We start from the raw sequence: 20,204 nt of genomic DNA on the forward strand, positions 1-20,204 counted from the left end.
ACCTTTCTGCAGCCCCTGTGCACTCTCCCCAAATCCCCTCTCCCTTCTGTGCTTCGCTTTCTTCTGCATCCATCCCCAACACCAGTGCGAGCCCCCATCTGGAAATCTAGGAAACTACAGACCCCACCGTGGGTGCCCTGGATGGCCAATACTTCCCCATTTGCAGGTACTGAGTCTGGGGGTCTAAACAAAGAGAATATGATTGGGGTGGGGAATGAGGTGGGGGAGAACAGAAACTTGGGAAAACCAGCAATTAATGAATTTACAATATTAGGTAAGATGTCAACTTCCTGGGGCACCTCAGCAATAGTTCCAGCCTCCGGTCTCCTCTGGCAGTTGTGAGCAGCTGGTGCATCCTGGCCCCTTCCCCTCCCCCAGCTCCCCCACTCACAGCTTCTTGTCCTGCAGTGAGGAAGTCCCTGGGCAGCTCCAGGGGTGTCATAAACAGATAGTTAAGGGTTAATGTCTCTTTCACCTGTAAAGGGTTAAGAAGCTCAGTGAACCTGGCTGACACCTGACCAGAGGACCAATGGGGGGACAAGATACTTTCAAGTCTTGGTGGAGGGAAGTCTTTGTTTGTGCTGGGGTTTGTTCTTTGTCGTCTTAGGCTCAAGAGGCCAGACGTCAAACCCAGATCTTTCTCAATCTGTCAAACGTCTCATCATTCAAATATGTATGTACTACTAGAAAACGTGGATTAGGCTTAGTTTGTTTCTTAACTTTGTGATGTTATTGTGCTGGAGATATTTTTACCTTTGGCTGTAACTTTATCTAGGCTAGGGGAGAGTCCTCTAGTCATATATTAGCTGAAGACCTGTAACATTCCATCTTGATTTACAGAGAGCAATTTTACTTTTTCTTTTCTTAATAAGCTTTCTTTAAGAAACCTATTGATTTTTTCTTGTTAAGACCCAGGGTTGGGTCTGACTCACCAGGATTGGGGGGGAAGGAAGGGAGAAGGTTTATTCTGTCTGTTTTAAGCATCCAGGAAGTTTGGTCAGTGGCTCTCTCAGGGTAACCCAGGGGGGGAAAGTCTGGAAGGGGCAAAGGAGGGGAATGGTTTATTTTCTCTGTTTTAAGACCCAAGGAGTTTGGGTCTTGGGTCCCCCAGGGAAGGTTTTGGGGGACAGGGAGTGTACCAGACACTGGGATTTCTGGTTGGTGGCAGCGCTATCAGATCTAAGCTAGGAATTAAGCTTAGAAGGGTACATGCAGGTCCCCACTTTCTGGACGCTAAAGTTCAAAGTGGGAAACATACCTTGACAAGGGGCTTTACCTCCAGAGCCAGCTGGGGTAGTTCCAGCTTTAATGACTCGGCAGAGGGGCCTGCACTGGAGTCTCCTGGGGAGGCTACTGCTCTGTGCAGCTTCAGCCCAAGCTACCTCCGCACCAGGGCATGTGATCACGCCACCCCTGTGCTGTCTGGCACCTCAAAGTCACCACCTCAGCTCTGCACCGTCCACTGTTTCTCATCCTCAGCTCTGCTCTTTTGAGAGGAACCAGTAGGATACAGGGCCTTGAACAGAGTCCTCACCGCCACACAGGCCCTGCCAGCAGACAGTAAGAGCCTCTTTCTGAAACCAAGACCTGCCACATCTACTGCTTTCCCGCAGCCGCTGGCCAGTAACGCCGTCACAGAAGGAAATTCGGTTGGCCAGGCATGATTTGTTCTTGACAAACTCCTGCTGGCTATTCCGTGTAATCCTGTTATCCTCCAGGTGCTCACAAGCTGATTGGTTAATCATTTGTTCCAGTATCTTTCCAGATATTGAAGTTAGGCTGCCTGGTCTATAATCCCCCGGGGCCAATTTGTTCCCCTTTTAATGAGAGATAACATGTTGGTTCTCCAGTTCTCTGGGCTCTCACTCATCCTCCATGAGTTGTCAAAGATAATCGCTAATGGTTCCAGGATGGCTTCAGCTAGTTCCTGAAATACCCTGGGGTGAATTTCATCAAGCCCTGCTGACTTGAATACATCTAATTTATCTAAATAGTCTTTCACCTGTGCTTTCCCTGTTTTGGTTTTCATTCCTTCCCACTTGCTGTTAATATTAATTGTGTTAAGTATCTGGCTACAATTTACCTTTTTAGTGACGACAGAAACAAGAGAGGCATTAAACACCTCAGCCTTCTTGATGTCATCCATTACCAGCTCTCCCTCCCCACTAAGCCGTGCGTCTAAACTTTCCTTTCTCTTTCTCTTGCTGTGAATGTACCTATAGAACCACTTCGAGTTCCTTTCATCTCCCCTGCTAGTGTAACTCACATTTTGTGCCTTTGCTTTTCTGATTCTGTCTCTATGTGCTTGCACTGTTCTTTTGTGCTCCTCCTTTGCAATTTGTCCATGTTTCCACTTTTCGCAGGAGGCCTTTCGGATTTTCAGCTCATTAAAGAGCTAATTAAATTCCTCTCTTTACGCAAAGAATAGGTGCTGCACTGGCAGTGACATTGCAAATCACCCCCCTCCGCACCAGATAACAGCATGCCTCAGCCCTGACTACAGAGCCATCGTCAGAGCAGAGGGTCCCCACGGCACAGCCAGGCCCTAGAGCCAGCTGTCATGGTGGGTCTCTGATACAGCATCACAAGCTGAAACCAAATCTCCCACCCTGTATGGGGCTGTGGGGCCACCAGAACGGTCGTGCTGAGTGTGAGGGTGCTCAGCTAGGCCATGCAGCTTGAGGAGGAGTATTGCATGCTGGGAGCTGTGGTCTCCACAGCCTGTATCTGTAAATTAAAGCTGCTATGTGACCCCTCCCCCATTGGCTCATGCACCACGGGGCTCTCTGGCCCCCTCTCCTCAGCAGACGACAGCAGGAGTAAATGAGCTGGAGAAAAGGAGCCGGCGAAGCCCTGGGCAGAGTCGTGCGGCCCTGGCTCACGGCCCAGCCCTGCCAACAGGAGCAGGTCACACAGAGCGAGTGTATTTGTGTTTATTTGCACTCTTAGCTCACGTTCCCCGCAGGTATAAACGGGTGCAGTTCCACTCGGCGCAGCAGAGCTGGACCCATGTACACCCCTGTGAGTTCAGCCCTTTATACGGAGCTTTAATTTCCTTTCTATCTATCTGCCTCTGCACAGCGGCTTGGGAGGCCAGAGGGCACCACGGGACAGGCCGTTCTGGTCCCCAGGCGGCCGCACTCCCCTTGTCTGTGCTGTTACAGGGAACGAGGCAGGGGCGGGTGGGGTTGTGGGTTTGCAGGATGCAGAGAAAGGGGCCTTGGATCCATCCCAGCCCTACAGCAGGAGAAGCAAGGGGCGTTTGTACTGGCTGGAGGGGGACGGGGGGGTTGGGATCCAGATTCCGTGTAACTGATCTCAGGGGCGTGGAGGGGAGGGGTGGCTACCAGACTCCAGCCTGGGCTGCTGCCTAGCTACACAAGGGAGGTGAGGCCTGGAAGGACTCCGCCTCAGGTGGGTGCAGTAGCTAATCTCCGCTTGAACCTCCATCCGCCGCCTCTCTCAAGGGGGGTGTCTGGCTCCGCAGCGTGAGGCCGGAATAGCAGCCAGCACAGTACAGTCCATCTCTTGCTCTCTGCTTGGCTTTGCGCTTCGCCACCGTGGGCCTTTCGTCTTCTCTCCTGGTCCTGGGGCTCAGGACCCCCTCAGCAGAGCGCCCCTCCTGCACGAGACAGAGAGGGGTCACCTACAGCATCATCTCCGCCCGCTGCTCCTTGCCGCCATAGGACAGGGTGGCAAGGGATCCCACCACCCAGGCCTGGCACACACAACCACCACCCTTCAGGCAGAGGAGCAGAGTGGGGGCAGGGTGCTCTGACAATCAGCCGATGGCTGAGGAACCAGGCACTCCTGACTGCTAATCTTGGCTCCATCATGGACTCACCATGTGCCCGTTAAGCTCTGCGTGCCTCAGTTTCCCCATCTGTCTAATGGCGATAGTTCTGACCCGCCTCCTGCAAGGGGGCTGGAGGATTCAGTCGTTCGTGTCCCTAGTGCTCTGAGCCCAGACAGCGCTAGCGAAGGAGCAGCACAGCCCCACCAGCTCTTCCCTTCACCCTGACTGAGCCGGGCAGGGCTGAGCCAACGCCTCCTTGCCAGCCGGGACTCCGTCGCTGTCTCTCTGCAGCAGGGCGGTTCAGTGATAGGTGGCAGGGAGAGCAGAGCAATCTCAGCTCTGCAGCGCGTTTCCCCAGAGCCCTCCCCCCAGGGCATCTCCTCACATGTCCCAGCCGGAGGTGGGGGCTGTGACGGGACTTTCCGAGCCTCTGTGGACAGCGGCATCAGCAGGTACCGTCCCCTCCTTCGCTGTGCCCTCCCTCTGCTGTCCTGCATTCCCTGACCAACTGCGTCAGGTTAGTTGTGTTTGAAGGAAGAGGAACAGAGCGGGAAGGCGTCCCCGGCTCAGAGTCCTGACCTCCCTGGGGCCCCTGGCTTGCCTCGTGCTGTTCCCCGCTGAGGCTACCTCTCACCTGGCTGGTGACTACAGATCCATGGCAGTCGGGACAGGGGAGCTTGGGGGCGGGAAGCTTGTTTTGGACTTCCTCATGGGGGCGCTGCAGGAGGAGAGGAGAGGGTTAGGGGTGAGTCACTGGGAGGCCAGGGCTTACAGGGCAATATGGGGCAAGGCCGGGGGGATGCGTGCAAGTGGTTAGCGCCCTGCTGCCTCTGCAGCAACGGTGAGCCACCGTCCCTGGGCTGCACTGATCTGGCACGCGAGGGCCCTGGCAGATTCGCTGGGGATCTAAGGCTCTGTCCAGGCTGCAGCTGGGGAGACAGACTCGCACTATCTCCGCTCAGGCAAGTGCTCTAAAAATAGCCACGTGGCCGTGGCAGCAACGGTGGAAACTCAGGCTGGGGGTGGGCGGGCTTGGATGAGGGGAGCTAGCCCGAGCCGCCACCCGCACGGCACCATCCACACTGCTATTCTTAGCATGTTACTTGGAGCAGAGCCAGCGTGAGTCTGCCTGCCCGGGCTGGGTGCCACGTTCCCAGCTCCAGTGTAGACAGACCCCTTGAGGGAGGCTCCTCCCCTGCTGTCACAGCCGTGTGGTGTGGGGGTCTCAGCACCGTGCTCACCTCCCCACCAGCTCCTATGGCTTCCCTTCCTCCAGGAGGGGGCTGGTTTGCTCCATGACTGTGGAGCATGGAGCTCTCCCTAGTCCCGTACTTTCTGCACCAGCAATTCCCCTCATTCACTCCCCTCCCATCTCCTGGAGCATGTGCTCTGGCTGCATCCTGGCCGACAGTCTCCTAAGAGCAACCAGAAAGTTGAGCCCCCTTTGTGCCCCACTGATTACGGAACAAGCTTTTGTGCCTGTTAGTTAGTCTGGAGCTCATGGCTTCCACCCTCTTCCCCTCTTACTGTACCAAGCCTATGATGGACCCAGAGCCGGGTCTCCAAATGGGCTTCCTTGTGGGTCTGTCTTGCTGTGGTTTCTGGCCTTCCCTCTTAACTCTCTCTTGCTGGTGGTTGTCCTGCAGAAGAGAGCTGTGCATCAGGGACATGCTGCAAGGCAGGAATTGTGGGGTGGGGGTGAATGTCACCGTCTGCTGGCTGGGCACAGCCTACAGAGGGGATAAAGCTCCTACTATTGCTGATAGCCACAGGAGATCTCCTTTAGCGCAAGTGGGAGCTGCTTCCCAAAGATGGACACGGGGAAAGAAGCTAAAGGGGAGGGCGGGAGAGAGGAGTGAAGAAACAGCAGCTGGTGAGAAAGAAGAAAAATAAGAAATCGGACAGGCTTACACTACCCCTCCCCCCTCAGCAGCACTTTGAGGGCTTCCAGGGCATCCAAACCCACAAGTGGCACCTCAGGAACTGGGCCCCAGGCTAGTTTTTATACAAGCGAGAATTGGAAACTGTCAGGTCACAACCTGCTGCCAACAGAGCTGGGGGACCATGGGTGGAGGAGAAGGAACTGTGAACTCTGAGCAGAATCTGAGAGAGGAAAAGTTAGGAATAAAAATCTGTTCCAAACAGAAAAGTGTTTGCAGCCTTTCCCTACTACCTGTGTGAGCAGGGTCTGAATGAGCTAGTGAGGAGCTGGGGGAGCAGCCTGTGTGTGCGTAGCATGCCCACCCTGCCTAGGTGTGCAGCACGATGGAGCGGCTTTCCCAGAGTGATCCCTGTGGGCTGGCGCTGGGTTACAAAACACACGGAGTGTAGCCTTTTATGAGTGATGTGCCTGAATATTTGGACACTAATATCTAAACTGTATCATTAAATTTATTAACTTACATTTGGGATAGTGCTGATTATGTATTTTATGTATCTTCTGACTTTTAACCCAAACTTTGTATTTCTGTATAATTCAAGCATCGTACCCAGGTGTATAGACACCCTTCCCTTAGCCCCGGGTACTAGACCATTTTCACATTAGCCTGAATGCAGGGCTAATGAAATGTGGTTATCCTTATTGTACGAGTAACGGGCAGCAGAACAGTACTTAGCCTGCCTGCCTGAGGGGTTCCCTTAAACTGAACCTCATTTGCTCAGCAGAGGGTAGAGATGCCAAATCCTACCTACTATCTGACCTTCTCCTCTCTTCTGTTTGAAGCCAGAGCTGTTAGACTCCACTGAGTCCTTGTTTTGTCCAGTGACGGCTAGAGCTAAAACCACCCATAACCAGGTGCTGAGCCTAAGACCTGGTGTGGGACAGTGTTGTCCTGAAAGACCCTGCCCAGCCTTCACTAGCAGAGACATTTCCTGCTACCCACTGAGGCCTGGGTTAAGTGGTGGGGCCTCAGAGCATGACACTGCTGCAGAGAGACCGTGGGGCCAGAGCTTTCGGATTGTGGTCATAGTGTTTCCCCAAATTAATGCCGGGTTCTTTTCTTCTTTTATTAAAAGTTTTCTTGGCTAGCCACAGACTCAGTGCTTGCGAGGGGAGAGAAGAGGGTTAAATTTTCCCAGGTTACTGGGTGGGGGCTTGAGGCGGTTCTGTTTAGTTTTGTTAAGAAGAACCTCAAGATACTGAACCCAACCCTTGTTATTGCCGGATCCACCTGGCAGAAGGGTTACGCTTGCGTTTATCTTTCCACTGTGGACTATTTTTGGTCGTGGAAGTATACACACAAAACAACCATGTTTCCACAGAATTTCTTCAAATGCCTGAGCTGTTCCCTGAGAGCAGTGGGCACCGTCAGGGTGCGCATTAGTTGGCTGCTGGCCACTTATCAGGTGGCCTTTCCAGTATGTATGTCATCGCCGCCTGACCCTTCGCTCTCACTTAACCAAGAGTTGCCTATTTAACCCCTTTTGTCTCTCCTCCTGATGTCCCAGGTTCAGGGACACTAACCCACCACAGTCGAGCGCCTTCCCCACCCCGGCATTGCTGCTTGTAAGCGGTGGAGACAGACTACAAGAGGTGAAAAAACTTTGTCGTCGTCATATTCCTCTGGCCTGACCAAGTGTCTGTCCCTGGAGCCTGCTCCTGCGATCTCAGGGACGTCAGGGTAGCAGATGCTGTTAGGATTGGGTTTGCTTTTGGAGCTGCCTTTCCTAGAGTCTTGAACAGCACCGCTCGCCTCGTTGGCACGTAACAGCTAGCACCAGAGTCTGGTCCCCTCACTCTCACTGACCACAAACTCTCACCACCAACGGTTCCAGTGGTCCCGTAGGGCCACTCCTGGAACAAGGTGCTACCCTACAGAACCCAGCCCATAATGAATAGTGATAGTCCTGCGGGGCTCAGACACCAACCATAGTGTTCCCAGCTGTGACGTTATTGATATAAACTGGGACCATATAGAATATGGGTTGCAACCAAGGTCCTGTAGTGGCACCAAATCTTATGTAAAGGGGGTCAGATAAGGTGTCTAAGACCAGATTATGGGTTACTGGTTTGATTATGACTGTCATGTGTGTCTGTCATTTTTAAGTTGAAGTTATGAGTATATGGCTGTGTACTGTCTGTATTTCAAATTGGTGCTGTAGTTCTGGTGACACCCAGACAAGTTGTTGTTAGCTCTGCTTAGCCTGCTTGATGGCCCATTAAGGACCTCAGCTACACAATTGACCATGGAGAGAAGGCAGATACGCCTTGTAACTCAGCAAAGTACCAGGGACTTGCCCATGTGACTCTAGACTCCATTTGCTGTAACTTTCACAGTAAGAACAAAGACGTGTTCTACACCTGGAAAAGCCTATATAAGGCGGATGCCTCATCTCTCTTGTCTTCAATCCTGCTTCTTACCTCTGGGGATTTGCTACAGCTGAAGCTCTACACAAGGAGTGATGACCCATCCCAGCGGAGGATGTTCAGAGATCTGATTTGAACCTGCAGTTTTTCCATCACTGCTACAAGCCTGACTTAAGAACTTTGCCATCGCTGTATTGTAATTGATTCCATTTAACCAATTCTAGCTCTCATCTCTATCTTTTCCTTTTATGAATAAACCTTTAGATTTTAGATTCTAAAGGATTGGCCACAGCGTGATTTGTGGGTAAGATCTGATGTGTGTGTTGACCTGGGTCTGGGGCTTGGTCCTTGGATCGAGAGAACCTTTTTCTTTCATGGGGTGTTGGTTTCATAACCATTCATCCCCAGGACGATGGCACTGGTGGTGATACTGGGAGACTGGAGTGTCTAAGGAAATTGCTTGTGTGACTTGTGGTTAGCTAGTGGGGTAAAACCAAAGTCCTTTTTGTCTGGCTGGTTTGGTTTGCCTTAAAGGTGGAAAAACCCTGGCCTTGGGTCATGACTGCCCTGTTTAAGCAATTGGTCCTGAATTGGCACCCTCAGTTAGGTCCCGCCAGAACCGCATCGTCACACCAGCGCTCACGTTGTAGCCTACCTGCTCAGATATGCAAATCTCTGCCTCCCGATTGGCTCACAAGAGACAAAGACTAGCTTTTCTTGGACCTCTAACTCCGCCCACATTTCTCATCTCGACTGTCAATGTTTATTGGGGGGGGGGGGATGATTTGGGTCTCATAGTCCTGAGTCCCTGCACATACCCAGATACCTGTGTTGGAGACATTAAGGACAATGTAACTGTTTACAAGGACTCCATGATTCAGCAAAGAGCAAGACTTGTGCCTGGAGGTAATTATTAACACTGACTTCATGCTGGTCAATATTTACTGTAGGTCTCAGGTCAATAATGTTGATGTTCACTTGGGAAGCCAGTGGGCCAGCTTCAGAGCTTCGGGTCATGGGGTGGTGGGGGGGGAGGGTTTGCACTAACTTTTTTTTTAGTTAAATGCCCTGTGCTACAAAGCTGTAAAGCTGCAAAGGAGTAAATCCAGAGTAACTCCACTTAATCCAATGGTTACTCGAAAGTCACTCATGCTAATGGAGTTACTCCAGATTGACACTGGTATATCTGGGATTATAGTCTGGCCCCCTATGAGCTTACTATCTATCGAAATGAAGACTCACTGGGCTACCTTCCCCTCTGCGGCCCTGCAGCCCTGCCCCAGAGGGAACTGGGGTTTATTTGTTTAGTTAGCTAGCTCTTTATTTATTCCCTTCTTTAGAAGGGAAGAAGGCAGGTTCTTGCAGCTCCGTCCAGGGAACTCACTGCACCTGGAACTGGGCCTGAAGCCAGTGGGATCTGAAACAAGCAGCATTTCTTAGCATGGCACCTAAAGGAGACTCTCCACCTAGGTCATGCTTACGTGCCCCAAATCAGCCCTCCAGCCCCTGGTCCATCTGTCTCGCTGGCAGAGGGGACCACAGTGCAGCTTGTGCTCTCAATAGGGATGGCCAGTCAGAAGCCCCCTGTGGCCAATGGAGGCTATGGGTCCCAGCATGCAATGCTCCAGTGTGATCTGTGTAGCTTAGCTTAGCTCCACAGGCTGAGTCCTGCAGCTCCTGGGGAGTTCCCAGCCCTCAGTCTGAGCCGCCTGAGTCCGGGAATCCCCCGGCTGGTCTCTGCCTCTTACCTTGGGGGACACTAAAGGGCTGTAGCAACCCGAGCAGGGCAGCCTGGGTCGCTTGGGTTTTAGTGTGCGTGGCTCAGTTCCTTCAGCCGCCCTCCTGCCTCGCCCTTGTGGTGCAGGCCCCTGGGCAAGGAGAGAGCTGGTACTGGGCTTCATTCGCGCTGCATCGGGCTCTGCTGTCAGCAAGCAGCACGGACGGAGCACATCTTCCTCCTGTGCAAGGAGAGAGCATGTATTGGGCTTCATTCACACTGGGCCGGGCTCTGCTGCCAGTGAGCAGCACAGACAGGGCACATCTCGCCCCCGGGCAAGGAGAGAGCTGGCACTGGGCTTCATTCGCCCTGGGCCGGACTCTGCTGTCAGCAAGCAGCATGGACGGGGCACATCTCGCCCCTGCACAAGGAGAGAGATGGCACTGGGCTTCATTCGCGCTGGGCCGGGCTCTGCTGCCAGTGAGCAGCACAGACAGGGCACATCTCGCCCCTGGGCAAGGAGAGAGCTGGCACTGGGCTTCATTCGCGCTGGGCCGGGCTCTGCTGCCAGTGAGCAGCACAGACAGGGCACATCTCGCCCCTGGGCAAGGAGAGAGATGGCACTGGGCTTCATTCGCGCTGGGCCGGACTCTGCTGTCAGCGAGCAGCATGGACGGGGCACATCTCGCCCCTGCACAAGGAGAGAGATGGCATTGGGCTTCATTCGCGCTGGGCCGGGCTCTGCTGTCAGTGAGCAGCATGGACAGGGCACATCTCGCCCCTGGGCAGGGAGAGAGATGGCATTGGGCTTCATTCGCGCTGGGCCGGGCTCTGCTGTCAGTGAGCAGCATGGACAGGGCACATCTCGCCCCTGGGCAGGGAGAGAGATGGCATTGGGCTTCATTCGCGCTGGGCCGGGCTCTGCTGCCAGTGAGCAGCATGGACAGGGCACATCTCGCCCCTCGGCGCACCAAGCTCTCCTGGCCAGCTCCCGGCTTCCCAGGGGGGCAGCGTGCACTGCCGTGGGAGACTCACTAACACCAGTGATGCATGCGGTGCTGAGAGAGCAGAGCAGCAGGGAGCCGTGGGGCAGGAGTGCTGCAGGACAGGCTAAGGGCTGGAACACACCATGAGCAGCTGGTATCCACAGCCAGGGAGACTAAGCCTCCCCTAACCCAGGCCACAGCCTCGCCCATCTTCTGCCCCAAGGACCCACCTCCTTCCCTCTTTCCCCTGAAGCTGGTGGGGGCTCAGCTCCAGCCAGCAGCAGCCAGGGCCTGGGGCTGCCCTGGGAAGCTGGGGCCAGCCAGGAGACCAGGCCAGCGGCTCTGGGGCAGCACTTGGGCCAGCCAGAGGTCAAGCCAGCAGCTCAGATGGGGAGGGCTGACACAGCTGGGGCGGAATGGCCGGCAGCTCAGGGCAGGCAGGGCTTGGGGCTCCTCTGGCCGAGGGGAGGGCTCTGGGGCTCCTTCGACCACAGGGAGGGTGCAGGTGGAAGGGGTGGGGCCTGCGGGTTAGCCTCCCCGAAATGGGGGTTCACTCACCCATGTAATGCACTAAAGAAAACCCGCAGCAGGCAGGAGCACAGGGACCTTGCAAGCCCTGGTTAGTGCGGATGCAGAGGCACTGGCTGGCTGGTGATCAGCAATGGAGCCTCTGGCATCCAAGGGTGTGTCTGCACAGCAGCTAAACGCCTGCGGCTGGCCCGTGCCAGCCGACTCGAGCGCGTAGGACTCAGGCCGCAGGGCTGTGTCACTGCTGTGTAGACGTCTGGGCAGGTCCCCGAGCTTGGCCTGCAGCCTGAGCCCAGATGTCTGCACAGCAATGAAACAGCCCAAGCCCCACGAGCCCAAGTCAGCTGGCACAGGCCAGCCGCAGGTGTTGCTTCGCTGTGTAGACATACCCTAAGCTGAGCATGCCTTGGCAGTGTGCTGTGCCCTTCCTTCCGAGCCTCCCTTTCCCCTCAGCAATGCCCGTCCCCTCTCCCTGCCCCAGCCTCCCAAGGACACATCAGCTTCCCTTGGGCCCTGGCGCTTAGGCTGTGGAGTTTCATTGCGTGTTAGCCGGGCTGTGGGTAAATCACAATTCTCTTACAAAATGCATGACAGTGTCAACGGCAAAATATTGAATTCCCCCGAGTTTGCACACAATGAATTTCACAACTAAATGCAGAGGGACAAGGTGGGGGAGGTGATACCTTTTCCTGGAATTTCTGTCGCTGAGAGAGACGAGCTTTCCACCTTAAACAGAGCTCTTAGCGCTTGTCTCTTGTTCATACAGAGTTTGCGCAACAGAAGTTGGTCCGAAAAAGATACTACTTCACTCACCTTGTCTCGCGAATACCCTGGGTCCAGCCCGGCTACACAACACTGCAAACCACAACTGAACTAAGTCAGTTTCAAGGTGGGAACGAATTTCACAAGTAAGGTTGGTCAGTTCCGAGTAGCCTTACCAGTAAAACTAATTCCTGCCGTGAACCTGACTAGCTAAGGGACCTGTTTGTAGTAAGGACTCTGTTGCAGACATTTTCTTTAAAAAAAAAAATATTGGAAAGATCACGGTTTGGGGGCACAGCCCGATTTCTGGGCCCTCCGTGACATGGTGATTTGCACAGGGCCCAGCTCATTTGTTAACAGGAAACTCACAGCTGCCACCCTCCTCTCGTCTTACTCTACCTGGAGGCTCATGTTGGCAGAGGAAGAAAGAAGAGTCATATAGCCGTAGTTGTAAAATGAGTGCCTTGGAGAATTCGATCTGGGTCTAGGTCGCCGCTGTGGATATCTTTCAACTTCCCTCCTGGTTCTCACTTCTGAATCCTGGACCTGCAGAAAGACAATGTTAACGCCACACTGCAGTGAGATCTCCAGGTAACAGGGGGCCCATGGGACAGCATGGGTCTGAGCAGGAGGAGCTCTGCTTCGGGCAGCAGGCCCCCCGCTGAGTTCATTTCAGGCTGCTGAACTGTCCCACGGGCAGGAACTCAGTTGGTAACATGGAGCCCTGGCCCCATCGTGGGATGGCTAAGGGCTGAGTTTGCCATTAAATCTCCACTAGCGCCTGAATGGGGTTTTCCCTTCCCTGTGCTGACACTGCAGTGTGCCAGGAGCTGAGATCAGTGATGGAGACACCTCTCCCCTCTGCTCTGGGAGCTCCCCTGGGACATAAACATCAGCTCCGAGCTTCCCAGTGTCCTGCAATGGTCCTTTCCATGATGCTCTGGGTGCACTCGGGTGGCCAGGTGAGCTTTACTCATGCTAACACTGCCAGTGGTGCAGAGAGCAAACAGAAGGAGGTTGGGATGCTGTCAAACAGGTGGCCAGCAGACCAAGGCAGCAGGCTAATTCACTCGCCTGTTAAGTTAGTTTCAAAGGTCACAGAAATGATATTGTCTTCACTTATCTGTAACCTGTCGAATGCTATCGGGTCACATTACGTTTGACCCTAGATCAAAGGTTGTATTAGCATTTAGATGAGCATGTACTTGGAGTGTAAACTTCCTGAAAAAAAAGTGACTGTTACCTCTTACCTGTTTTTATTATAACGTGACAAATGCCTTATGTATATCACTAACCAAATTACTCCTCAAAGAAATCTTGTGAACGCTGACAAAGGCTTTAAGGACTTTAACAAGCAAATGCTAATGTCAAAGCAAGTGGTCACTGATGCGGCAACCTGAGGTCCTGGACTCCATCTGTTCTTCATCAAAGGAAACACCCACGTGGGTGAAAAGCCAGTGTGTCGTCTGTGAGCCGGATCTACAAATCCTGATTCAAGGGCATGATCCAGCATCTCTGGACTAATGGATTCTGGTAGGGGGAATCCTGAGCGATTGGACAGAGGTCCCCAAAAACCAATTTGGGTAACCTTGAGAGACTTCAGGTGAACTAGCAGAGATCTCTGCTATCATTCGGACTTACAAACTCTGAGTCAGCTGTTATGTATTTTACCTGCTTTAACCTCTCAATAACTCTCGTTCCTTTTCTTAGCTAATACGTATTTAATTTACTAGAAAAATTAGTTCTTTGGTGTGAGATCCTGAGCATCCACTGACCTGGAGTGAGTGACTGGCCTTTGGGATCGGGCCGGGAGTGACCTGATGCACGGTGATTTCTGGTTTATATGACCTTTATCACTAAGTCCAGTTTGTCTGGGTGGTAAGGTTGGCTGGAGAGCCTAAAGGGGCCTGTCTGTGGCTCCATGGGAAGATTATAATAGAGTGATCCAGGAGCCCGTGTCTGTTACTGGCTTGGTGACACCTAATTATAGAACACACCACCAGTTTGGGGTGTCTGCCCTGGCTTCTGACAGTCTACCCTGAGACGGGCACTCACAGCCATGAGCCCCTCCAGACAGCGTGACGGAAGGGACAGGGACAGGGTCTGTGGAAGGGCAGGATGGGGGCTGTCATGCACTACAGGAACATCACAGCAGGCAGGGGAACTAGGAGCTTGCAAGGCCTGGTGGAGGTGGAGCTCGCTGGTGATCAGCTACTGAGCCTCCTGGCGCCTGCCTCTGCATCATGGCCTGGCCTTGGTTGGGCTGCGCCACTAGCTAGAGTCCATTTCCCTGCCACACACCATGAAATATCAGGATCGTGCTTGGTTTGCTCCATGGTGATGGAGCTGTGCCCAGTGCCCTTCCTGCCGAGCCACTGTTTCCCTCGCCCCTCTCCCAGAGCATGGGCTGGCCCGCCGGGGTTCATCGCCCCTTGGCTAATCTGGGGCTCACGGGATCCAGATCCTCCCCCACCGAGGGTTGCCAGGTGTCCAGTTTTCAACCGGAACGTCTGGTTGCAAAGGGAAACTGGCAGCATCTGGTCAGCACAGCTGAGCAGACGCTAAAGGTCTGGTTACGTACAGTAACTGGCTGCTCCCACAGGAAGAGCAGCAGCTGCTTCTCAAGCCTGGAGGAGCAGCTCTGCTTAGCAGCCTCTTCCCGCCTCGCTCACTTGATGGAGAGAACTGGTGGCTCCAGGAACAGGCTCCAAAGTAGGTAGCAGCACTGTCCAGGGGGCAGGAGGGTAACCTGCCTGCCTCCCATCCCGTTGTGCCCCAACCCCCACTCTAGGGACCGACCCACCCACCCCACTGTGCTCCATTTTCCCCAGCCCCTCACTCCAGGGACCCCTCCGCCCTGCTGTGCCTCGATTTCCCCAGCCCCTCACTCCAGGGACTGACCCCTGCCATGCCCCAATTGGTCAGGTTCTGCATCAGCTCCTCCCAACCCAGCTCTGCAGGCAGCAGATGAGTCCTGGGGGAGCAACCAGCAGGAGTGGAGAGCGAGCGATGAGGTGGGAGGGAGGACATGTGAGGCAGGGGGCAGGGCCTCAGGGGAAGAGGCGGGGCAGGGGTGTTCGGATTTCAGGGATCAGAAAGTTGGCAACCCTACCTCCACCTTGGCAGGCCTTAGAAGACTCAGGGAGCCTGGTCTCCAGGTAAGTCTGCGTCTGGGTTGCTGCTGTTTCTCCACTTGTCTCCTGGCTCTCGCTGGTTCACCTGGCTGCAGAGAGAGGATGAGAGCTGAGAGCCGGCTCAGGGCTCGGTGCAGTGTGCACTGCCTCAGCACCAGTTCAGGACCTGGCCCGGGCAGGGCTGGGCCAGGCGGCTGGGGGCTGCGGCTTGTGGAGGGCAGAGAGGTCCCTGTGCAGTTCAGAGTTGTAGGACGGTGAAGCTGGGTGAGCTAAGCTGGAAACATGCAGTTCAGTCCCCTCGGGGGGCAGCTGGGCTCTCTGCAGCCTGACGGGGAAGGCCCCTCCCCGTGGTCCTGCTTGCTGTGGGCAGGGCTGGATTAACGCAGGGGCTTTAGGGGCTGCAGCCGAGGGCTAAGGGGGGGCCCCGCAAAAATAAATCCATAATTATCTACAAGTCAGTGGTGACCAATCCACCGATCCTGGAGCCTCTGCCAGTCGATTGCAGTCTCCAGGCTGCTAGAAGTCCAGTGGCGCAGCAGGGCTCAGGCAGGCTGCCTGCATGTCGTGGCCCCGCGCCACTCCCGGAAGCGGCCGGCTGCTGGGGAGTCTCTGCGACCCCTGGCAGGGGGGGAGGCTCTGCGTGCTGCCCCCGCCCCCAGCACCAAGAACCAGCCAATGGGAGCTCCAGGGGCAGCACTTGCGGGCACGGGCAGCGCACGGAGACACACTGTTCCCCTCCCACTGGGGCGCACAGAGACGTGCCAGAAGCCAGCCACTTCCCGGAGCGACATGGGGCCACGGCATGCAGTCAGCCTGCCTGAGTCCTGCTGCACTGCCAGCCGGGAGGTGCCTATGGTAAGCGCCTCCCGGCCTGAGCCTGCACCTCTCACCCCCTCCTGCACCACAACCCCTGCCCCAGGTCAGAACCCCCTCCTGCACCCAAACTCCCTCCCAGACCTCACACCCCCTCCTCCAGCCCAGGTCAGAACCCCCTCCTGCACCCAAACTCCCTCCCAGACCTCACACCCCCTCCTCCACCCCAGGTCAGAACCCCCTCCTGCATCCAAACTCCCTCCCAGACCTCACACTCCGTCCTGCACCCCAACTCCCTACCCCAGGTCAGAACCCCCTCCTGCATCCAAACTCCCTCCCAGACCCCACACCCCCTCCTCCATCCCAGATCAGAACCCCCTCCTGCACCCAAACTCCCTCCCAGACCTCGCACCCCCTCCTCCACCCCAGATCAGAACCCCCTCCTGCACCCAAACTGCCTCCCAGACCCTGCACCCCCTCCACCACCCCAGATCAGAACCCCCTCCTGCATCCAAACTGCCTCCCAGACCCCGCATTCCGTCCTGCACCCCAACCCCCTATCCCAGGTCAGAACCCCCTCCTGCACTCAAACTCCCTCCCAGATCCCATACCCCTCACCCTCTCCTGCACCCCAATCCTCTGCCCCAGCCTGGAGCTCGCTCCTGCATCCAAACTCCCTCCCAGAAAGAAACTAATATAACAGCTGTTCTAAGGTAAGAATTAGGCTATTTTGAATTTACTTAACTATATTCTACGTGTTTTAAGACTGAAATGTAACCACAGAACGGCTTTATGTTAATTAAAAGGCAGGTTTAGTATAGCGTTAATAGCCTCGATGCCAGAATTATGATCATTTTGTTTTAAATTAGGAAAAAGACTTGTATGCAGAGGTCCCACAAAATCTAGTAGCTCATGTTCCGCAGGAGAGTTAATCCAGCCCTGAGAATGGGGGGTTACAGTAAAGCCTTTCCACCTTAACTCTGACCTCAGGACAAGGAACAGTGCAGCCCCTGTGTTCTCCATGTAAATTGTGTTTTGTATGGAAATGCTGTCAGTACAACAACAATCCCAGCCCGCAAACACCCAATGTCTGTTAGGCCCTTCCTAGGGATGGTCTGGGAAGGGCTGGCTGGAGGACAGGGCTGAGCAGTGGAGACAGGCCATCGCTGGCTGATTCTTCTGTCTTGCGCCCCAGATTCAGGCAGATTCTCTGGCTCAGACTCCTCCTCTGAGGGGGAGGGAGCAGGATGCCGTCTGGGCCGTTCCCAGGTAGATCCCTGTGTTTTATTCCACAATTGTTAATCTGCAGCTGTGGCTTCCCCTGCCCTGCTCTCCCTCCCCAGGCTCAGCTGCTGGCTCTGCTAACCCATCTCTGGTGCAGAACCTCTCGGGCCCCCATCTCTCTGGTGACTCAGTTGTTCCCAGCTCACCTTGCCCAGAAGAGAATAGCAGCCAGGACAGGGTTGGGAAGGGGGTCTCCTGGGTTTTTTGTCCTCCCTCCTGACTCGCAGCTGATCCTGGGGGTGGAGAGAATTCAGCACTTAGGGCCACGTCTGGTTGCCAGAGTCTGTGTTTTGCGCCGGCTCACTGCCCAGTCTCAGGGACCGCACAGAGCAGGATCAGCTCCGCGGGGGCAGGGCTGGGGTGCGTTCGCTGGCTGGCTGGGCGCCCGAGGCTGGCGTTGGCACAGCAGGGCGGTGGCAGAGCACAGGGTAACAGACGGTAGAAATGGAGAGCACGTCGTCCCTCCCCAGCCCCAAGGCAGGGTTATTCTCCACCATCTCTGGAGCCTGTCTGAGTTATGGCAGCATGTCTGGGCTGTCCCATGGCCCACACGCCACCTGCAATCTTGCTGTGCTGCATACTGAGCTCTGCCTCTGCGCGTCTCCTAGGCCAGGCCTGGCAAGGGTGTCCTCAGAAGGCAGCATTATGGCTGTCTCCCACAGGGCCTGCCTGGGCGCACAGGGGCTAGGAGGCCCCTTTATAGCACTGCCCGGTGAGGCTCTCACCTCTGCTCTGTACACTGGGGGGCCTGTTGATCTCGGCCAGGTGACGTATCCGTGTCACTAGCTTTGGGGATTTTAATTTTATTTTCAATTGTTGAGTTTGGGTTTCTGCTTTTCGGAAGAAATCCTCCCCAGCAGGGATAAAGAACAGGAGAAGGGGAGTGGAGTTCTCAGCCCTCTGGCCACCCACCCGGACCAGGATATTTGTAGAGGGAAGTCTGGGGAGGAGACCCTGCTCTAGGTCCCTGCTAGGGGACAGGAGGTCTGTCTACCTACACCGCGGTGCTCGCAGGCCTGACGCACACCGAGAGAGGTCAGGATAGGGTGGTTGGCTCCGAGGTTATGGAGCTTGGAGCTCTCTCACTCCCCTTCCTTCTGAGCCACCATTTCCCATCCGTAGCACCCTCCCCTCTGCCTGAGCATGGGCTGGGGTGCTGTGCATGTGACATCGCCTCTCTCTTGCGCTCATGCCTTGCAGCCTCACCGTTTCCTTGCTTAGAGAAACCAGGACGCCTGGTCTCCAGGTAGGTTCAGGCCTGGGTCTGCGTCTGGGTTGCTGCTGTTTCTCCACTTGTCTCCTGGCTCTCGCTGGTTCACCTGGCTGCAGAGAGAGGATGAGAGCTGAGAGCCGGCTCAGGGCTCGGTGCAGTGTGCACTGCCTCAGCACCAGTTCAGAGACCTGCCCCGGAGCAGGGCTGGGACAGGCGACTGGGCTGCCGGCTTTGGAGGGCAGAGAGGTTCCTGTGCAGTTGCGAGAGTTGTAGGACGGTGAAGCTGGTTAGCTATAAGATGGAAACCATGCAGTTAAGATCCCCTCGGGGGCACTGGGCTCTCTGCAGCCGATGGTGAAGGCATCTCCCCGTCTCCTGCTGACACTGGCTGGAAGGGCGGGGATTGAAACACGCTGTAGAGCAGTTAAGTGCGTGCAGCAGGGACATGCGCCCCGCGATGCAGCAGCCTAGTGCATCTGTGCATTCACACGCCCAGCGGCCACATCCTGGCTTCGCCGGGGACAAGCTCTGAGTCAAAGGGGCAGATGCGGACTTCCCTGGTGTTGCACGCCGTGCTGGGTTGTGACAATCTATCCAACACTGTCCACTCCCTGAGCTGCCATGGCTATCCGTGTCCCTCAGCCTCTGCATGCAGCGGGGGCACCCATGGGAGAGCCGCCCGTGACAGCACAGAGACAAGGTGAGCACAGAGAGAAGAAGACAAGAAGTGAACACCCATGAGAACCCTGCAGAAAGGAGAGGACCTCAGCAGCACCCTGCAGGGAAACAGATTGGGTGGGTGATGAAGCAGCACACATGGGAATAGGGGATTACAGAAAGGCCTTCCCACTAACCTGACCCGGGAGGCAGAATCTGGCGGTCCCCCTGTCCTTCAATGTAAATGTGTTTGTATGGAAACACTGGTCAGAACAGGAACAACAACCCACCCGCAAACAACCCCAGCGTCTGCCTGGGCCCTCCTAGGGATCGGTCTGGGGGCTTGCGAGACAGGGCTTGGAGAGTGGAGACAGTGCACGCTGGCTATTCTTCTGTCTGCGCCCCAGATTCAGGCAGATTCCCATGGCTCAGACTCTGCTCTGGGGGAGGGCAGGAATGCCCGTCTGGGGTTCCACAGGTAAGATCCATGTGTTATTTCCAACATTTTAATCTGTCAGCTGTGGCTTTCCCCGCCCATCTGACTCTCCCTCCGGCTCAGCTTGCTGGCTCTGCACTCCAGTCTCTGGTGCAGAACTTGAGAGATCTGGCCCCCACTCTCTGGTGAGCTCCGTTCCAGCTTCTCAACCTGCCATCAGAGGAAGAAATAGCATGCCAAGGACAGGTGTTGGAAGGGGTCTCCTGGTTTTTTTGTCTCCTCCTGATTCGCAGTATCGTGATTCCTGGGGTGGAGAGAATTCCAACACATTAGGCACGTCTGGTTGCCAAAGTCTGTGTTTTTTGTGCCGCTCACGCCCGCCAGTTTCTCGGACCACACCAGGCAAGGATCAGTCCCGTGGGGGCAGGCTGGGGTGCGTCTCTTGGCATGGCTGGCGCATTCAACGAGGAACTTGGCGTTGGCACAAGAGGGCGGTGGCAGAGTCCATCAGGCAACAAGACGGTAAGGACGGAGGTGAATGGGAGAGCACAGTCAGTCGCCGTCGGAAGTTT

The 20,204-nt window shown here is 55.2% G+C and overlaps 1 protein-coding gene across 3 annotated transcripts in view; it reads right to left on the minus strand.

Annotated features, from left to right (window-relative positions):
• Positions 1 to 1,559: 1,559 nt before the first annotated feature.
• LOC116828421 (uncharacterized) overlaps positions 1,560 to 20,204 on the minus strand; it is a 23,630-nt gene continuing 4,985 nt past the window's right edge. Inside the window, exons 2-9 of one of the 3 annotated variants that reach the window (XM_075062097.1) lie at positions 18,533 to 18,649; positions 17,473 to 17,559; positions 15,208 to 15,318; positions 12,495 to 12,641; positions 9,851 to 10,060; positions 5,329 to 5,436; positions 4,431 to 4,514; positions 1,560 to 3,619 (exon numbers count right to left, since the gene is read on the minus strand). In XM_075062097.1, the coding sequence (XP_074918198.1) occupies positions 3,428 to 3,619; positions 4,431 to 4,514; positions 5,329 to 5,436; positions 9,851 to 10,060; positions 12,495 to 12,641; positions 15,208 to 15,318; positions 17,473 to 17,559; positions 18,533 to 18,649 (1,056 nt within the window). In that variant the 3' untranslated portion in view covers positions 1,560 to 3,427. Of the gene's footprint in view, positions 3,623 to 4,430; positions 4,515 to 5,328; positions 5,437 to 9,850; positions 10,061 to 12,494; positions 12,642 to 15,207; positions 15,319 to 17,472; positions 17,560 to 18,532; positions 18,650 to 20,204 lie in introns of all 3 variants that reach the window. The other 2 variants (XM_075062096.1, XM_075062098.1) reach the window with 2 other exon arrangements.

The sequence above is a fragment of the Chelonoidis abingdonii genome, chromosome 2 (genome assembly GCF_003597395.2).
Source record: "Chelonoidis abingdonii isolate Lonesome George chromosome 2, CheloAbing_2.0, whole genome shotgun sequence".
Taxonomy (NCBI): domain Eukaryota; kingdom Metazoa; phylum Chordata; order Testudines; family Testudinidae; genus Chelonoidis; species Chelonoidis abingdonii.